We start from the raw sequence: 6,038 nt of genomic DNA, 5'->3' as shown, positions 1-6,038 counted from the left end.
ACAGAAGAAGAAAAAGCTTAAGCATGAAGATGAAGCAAACAAAGAGAAAGTGATGCTTTGCTACGATTAAAGATTGCTTTCGGTGCGCCAAGCTGTCCTGAATTGGGTGTGCCTTTCCCAAAGAGGCACGTCCCCCAATAAGCCCACGCTGCCCTAAAGTTTGACTCTGTGTCCATACCATTTCTCAATAGATTAAATATAATAATGTCTTTCATAAGATTTCAACAATTTGAAAGTGAAGGACATAAAATAAAAACAGGAAATAATAATGGACGTACGTAGAGTCAAAAGTTGTTGCCCCATTTGTAAGAAGAGGAAGAAAAGGGGACCAAGAGCCGGACAGGCTGTTTCCCATCTCTCTCCCTCTCTCTTCCTTCCTCCCTCTCCCATTTCTCTCATAAAGAGAAAAAAGAAATTTTGTTTACTTACCAAGTTCTGATATTCTTATTTTATTAAGTTAATACCGTGAAATATCACAAAATGATATACCTGTGATAAAATTTATGCCAAACTAATTTTTTAACCCTCAAAAAATCAAAACTGGTATATTTATGATAAATCTATCATCCGAGCGTTTCAGTTAAATTTTTACTATCAAATTGCCGAGTTAAATTACACATGACAACCGACGAGTGTACCAGTTTGAGGTTTTTACCCTTCGTTTCTCATAGGTGTACCAATTTGGCGTTTTTCATGATATTGACCCAATTTAAAATAAACTAAATGAGGATAAATTTATCACATGTGTACCAGTTTGAGGTTTTTGGTTATTAGAATAATTAGTTTGTAGTAAATTTATCGCAAATGTAACCATTTGTGACTTTTCGTAATCAAGAAAATTAATTTGGAGTGTATTTGTTAAGACATACTTGTTTGTGATTTTTCGTAATATTAATCAAATTTTATGTAACAATATTTTTCTATTATCACAAATTTTTTGGTCATTAAACTGTATTGAGCTTTCAACCCCCGAAAAAAAAAAAAAAAACTGTATTCAGTTCACATGACTGTTGATCGGCATTTAGCTATGATGCAAATAAAACATTTGGATGCCCACTCGGACGAATGTGGAAAAGTTTAGACAAAGTAGACCACGTCGAAGGACAATGTTGATATAATTTAGTTACCGTATACACCCGCGTGGACGTCTGCTTGGGAAAATTTTTATCCGTCTCGAGCGGCCGGCCATGTAAGTTAGGATTCGATCGGATTCGAGGTCAAAGGGGCTTGATTAGAAAAGGAAATTATTGAGGATAAAAAGGCCTGATTAGGCACATTAAAAGTACATAAAATTTCACTAGAAAAAGTCCGAAAATAAATTTCCCCCAAAAAAAAATAATAGTTATTTTAGTGTTATACGGCTAATTGGCCTGCCTTGTCCTATCTTCTTCTTCATCATCATCATCTTCTTCTTCACCTTCTCTCTCTATCTCTCTCTCCCTCTTTTTTTTATTTTGGGGCCAAGTCCACTCCACTCTTCTTTTACCATTAAACAAAATGGCCTGCTTTGAAACATTCCTTTATTTTTATACTCAATTCAAAGTTCCCCAGTTGTCAACACCGAGCAAGTGACCGTAATAGAATGTCCAAATCCGATGCTTCCGATATGTTTAAATTAATCCATAATCAACAGCATGCCAAAGCTGGCCGACCTCATGCTGCAGGTCCAGCGGGGAAAAACCAGACAAGTCCAAGAATTTTGGCACTTTTTAGGTAAGTACAAAACAGTAGATTGGCATTATTAGGTGGAATTTTTTCGATGTCCTTGGGGGTTAGATAGAGAAGGGAGATTAGTACGTGGATATATGAAGTAATTAATCGTCATAAAGGGAAAGAATTTGAAATAAAACCCAACTACAAAGCATCAAAGTGGTCACTGGTCAATTCCAATAAGGTCGTGGAACTCACCCAAATGAAACTCCAACTTTGCCCCCCTAAGAATCAAATTCACAAACCCCCACCAGGCAAAAAGAAAATGAAAAACCACCTTGCAGATTTGAAGAACGAAGAAGAAATTCAAGAAGAAGGAAGAAGAAGAAGAAAAAAAATTGACCCTTCTATCGGATTGAAATGGAAATGGATGGACACTTGAGAATTTGTTATTTACTCACCCTGTGCACGTTTTTGAGAGGAGACCCCAACTGAATGAATCACAAGAATGTTCTTAAAGCTTCAAGCTTCTTCAAGGCGGCGTCCTCGACTCCGTGGGCGGAGTCTGACCGTCCGATCCTTTCGACGGGTCGTCCGAGGACTGCCTCAACCCGTCGTCCGTCTCGCCCCGGTTCATCTCCTCCATCATCCGGACCACCTCCACCATCGGCGGCCTCTGGTCGGGCGCGACCGCCACGCAGGACATGGCGATCTGCAGCAGCTGCACCATCTCTTCCTCGATGTTGTGGTACCTCATGAGCTCCACGTCGAAGACCTCGGCCGTCCATTCTTCGCGCACGACCGACTGGACCCACCTGGGCAGGTCGATGCCCTCCTCCCCGAGGGAGGCCTGATTGGGCGCCTTGCCTGTCAACAGCTCGAGCAACAGGACCCCAAAGCTGTACACGTCGGATTGGAACGTGACCCTCCGGGTCTCCACGACTTCGGGGGCCCGGTAGCCAGCAACCCGATTGGGCGGGGTCGCGGTGCCAAACAGAGGATTCAGTCCAAAATCCGACACGCAGGCATTGTGGTCAGGTCGGAGCAGGACATTGGAGGACTTGATGTTGCCGTGGACCACCTTGCCCGCCGCGTGAAGGTGTGCTAGGCCTCTTCCTGTGGCGATTGCAATCTTAAGCCGGCTCTCCCAGTCCAGCGGCGTACGCCCTGATCCTCTACTGCCTGCAACGTGATGCAATGCGACGCAAGAAGATTAGTAGGAGCTTCTCAATTTACCATGCTTAGCAAATTTCATGGCCCCAGTAACATTCCAATCATGCTTCACAATATGGGGATCTTTTCAATGTGTATCTTAGAGAGAGTAGCATCACATCTCTGCTAGAACAGACACTAATTTTGAGAATCACAAGGAAGTTGGACCCAGAAAAGTTAATTTTCATTTCAATTCGAAGACTTCTGAGCATATCCATTGTAACAGAACCAATGCAGCAAGGGTCTTCTTCGGCAAAGCATACCAGGTTGTGCACAATGCCAAGCTTTAAAGTTAGTTCTTCCCCACCTTCTTTTGGCAATTCAATCGAGAAAAACTGGAGAGGGACAAAATAGGTAAAAAACAGGGCATTGGCAATGTGGACTTGAGAGAGAAAGAAAGAGTAAAGGAGACGATACTTCTCTATCATGGCCACAAAAAAAGGGAAGGGGGGGCAGGGGAAGGAGCGGATGTGGTCTTCATCATCTAGGGCACAGGAAAAGTTAGCCAAAAAAGATGTCGGTGACACCACACAGAAGAATCATGAGACCTCATGTTGCTGTGTCAGTGGCATCCCAGTAAATTCGCAGAAGAAGTGCCCCCCTACCCCAAACTAACGTGCGCCGGGGTGCGTAGTTTTCACTCAAAGAATGTCTGCACCAAAAAAAGGAAAATTTTTTTTTGTTTTTTTTGCGACTTAGCGGAGAATCTGTTCTTCTTCTTGCAGCGCCATCTGAGGGTGTCGCGATGCAGAATTCTGATAATCTTTAGCTTACTTCTAGGGTTGCAGGTTCGGCCCTCCCCCGAGACCAGCTTAATTTACCATAATGCCCCTCCGAGGCATCCCACGACACGACATCCAACTACTACGGTTATGTAAAACAGGAGAGCGATTCAGACAATAAATACCAAAGGACTCCCATGGTCCATGACTAAAACAGCTCGGGCATCGGCAGGGTCAAAACACAGCGCTACACACCAAATCGGTCACTGTCCAAGAAAATGATGTTGGAATTTTTACAGCAAGAGAAAAAGAATGCCGGCCCTAAAGACAACTAGTAACTGCCCAACAAGAAAAAATCTTTGAATTCCTCTGCAATTTCCATGATCAATGCTCAAGCTCTGTTTTCAACCCAGAAAAGTTCAAGCTCATGCCAGATCGAATTCGTGGTCAAAATTCAGACTTCCAGTTCCAAGAAAGATAAAAGACTTTAACTTTGAACAAGAATGCACAAGAACGAGAACAAGAACAGAAGAGCATTACCGTGGAGCAGAGCAGACAAGCTGCCGGCGGCCATGTAATCGCAGACCAGCAACTTCTCGTCCTTGGAGTAGTAAAAGGCTCTCAGAGGGACCACATTCTCGTGCTTCACCTTCCCAAGCACCTCCATTTGCGCCTCGAACTCCTTCTTGCTCGCCACCACGTCCTTCAGCCTCTTCACCACCACCGTCGTCCCTTCCTCCAGCACCGCCTTGTACGACGTCCCCACGCTGCCCTTCCCGAGGACCTCTGCCGACGCTCGCAGCAGGTCCTCCAGGTCGAAGCTGTAGACCCCGCCTTCCAAGAACACCAGCTTGTTCCTCTCTGCCTCCACTGAGCCCCCGGTGATGTCGTCCTTCGACGATGACGTCCCTGCCTCTGCAGACACCGACCTCGGCGGGCCCGCCGCCCCCGCGTGCTTTGGCGGCTTCGGCGACCGCTGGCGCCCACGCCGGCGGATGCACAGCACCAAGAGGAGCAAAATCAAGAATGCGATTAGGGCGGAGCCGACTGCAATAGCGATGATTGCAGCGGTGGAGAGCTTCTTCTTGGACTTCTTAGCAATGGGGGTCGGCGAAGGCGGGTTCGGCGACGGAGCAGGAGAGGGGAAGAACGGGCTGCAGGGCTTGAGGGGACCGCCGCAGAGGTCGAGGTTGCCGGCGAAGGAGGACGCGTCGAACCTCGCGAGGGAGCCCGGGATCGAGCCGTTGAGGTGGTTGTTGGAGACGTTGAAGTCAATGAGGCCGCCGCCGCCGATGCTGGGGAGGCTGCCGGAGAATTGGTTGTTCTGGAGGAAGAGGCGCGTCAGGCGGGTCAAATTGTTGAGCGCGAAGGGGATTTGCCCCGAGAAGTTGTTGGAGGAGAGGTCGAGCCGGATGAGCCGAGTCAGCTGAGTCAGGCTCGGTGGCAAATCGCCGGTGAAGTTATTGTCTTGGAGGTAGAGGCTCCTCAAGAGGGTCAGATTGGAGAAGTCCGAGGGGACCGGACCGGAGAGCCCGTTGGAGCGGAGGCTGAGGACCTGGAGCTGGGACAGCTTGCCGATGGTGCCCAGCGGGACGGGCCCGACGAGGCCGACGGCGGGGAGGCGGAGCTCGAGGACGGACGAGTTGGTCCCGTCGCACTTGACCCCGACCCAGTCGCAGGCGGAGGCGGAGGCGTTCCACTGGAGGCGGTTCGCGTGCGGGGTCTGCTGGATGAAGGCAAGAAGGGCCTGCCTGTCCTGGACCGGCTCCGACCCGACCCAAGAGCTCAGTGCCGACGCGACCGCCACGAAGAAGACGAAGAGGGTCGACCCGGAGGTAATCGACACCGCCATTGGCAGAGAGACAGAGACAGAGACAGAGACAGAGAGATTGTGTGCGCGCGTGCAGAAAAACGACGGGGGTTTCAGCGAGTTCCGAGCCAGCGGATCGATTTGCGGTGGCGAGACGGAGGAGGAGGCGTTCTGAGGTCGGAAGCCATGGAGGAGAGAGAGAGGGGGAGGGGACAGAGACTGTAGAGAGAGAAAACAGGGGTTAGGAGGAAGTGAGAGAAGGGGAGTGTGTTAACTTTTGAAAGGGTGGAGGGACGAGAGAGAGAGAGAGAGCGAATCACGAGGCCAAAAAGTGAAGTAAGAGAGAAAAGAAGCGAAGCTGAAAGAAAAACAGCAGCAGCACTTCTTAGCTGGCAATACCCGACCTTTTTCTTCTTCCTTTGACCCATTTCCAAACAACCCCCAACCCCCAAAAAAAAAAAAAAAAAAACAGCGTATGTCGCGGATGGGATCCGCATGTTGGTGTCCGTCCTCCGTTCGCCTTTGTCGTGCGCGTTTCGGGGACTGCCCAAAAAAAAAAAATAATAATTTCAAGAAAATAACATGTCCTAAATAGAAAACTACTGATTGTACGACACATACCATCGGAGTTTAAAGATAATTCC

At 48.0% G+C, this 6,038-nt stretch overlaps 1 protein-coding gene across 1 annotated transcript; it reads right to left on the bottom strand.

Moving 5' to 3' along the window:
- Positions 1–1,831: 1,831 nt before the first annotated feature.
- On the bottom strand, positions 1,832–5,619 carry LOC115754924 (probable inactive receptor kinase At2g26730). Its single transcript, XM_030694111.2, has 2 exons — positions 4,125–5,619; positions 1,832–2,832 (listed from the first exon to the last, which is right to left on the bottom strand). Exons 1-2 carry the CDS (start codon positions 5,434–5,436, stop codon positions 2,183–2,185), a joined length of 1,962 nt encoding a protein of 653 aa, XP_030549971.1. The 5' UTR covers positions 5,437–5,619; the 3' UTR covers positions 1,832–2,182.
- Positions 5,620–6,038: the final 419 nt, after the last annotated feature.

This window comes from Rhodamnia argentea, chromosome 4 (genome assembly GCF_020921035.1).
Source record: "Rhodamnia argentea isolate NSW1041297 chromosome 4, ASM2092103v1, whole genome shotgun sequence".
Taxonomy (NCBI): domain Eukaryota; kingdom Viridiplantae; phylum Streptophyta; class Magnoliopsida; order Myrtales; family Myrtaceae; genus Rhodamnia; species Rhodamnia argentea.
Note: the sequence above shows the minus strand (reverse complement) of the source record. Positions and strands in the feature narration are given on the sequence as shown.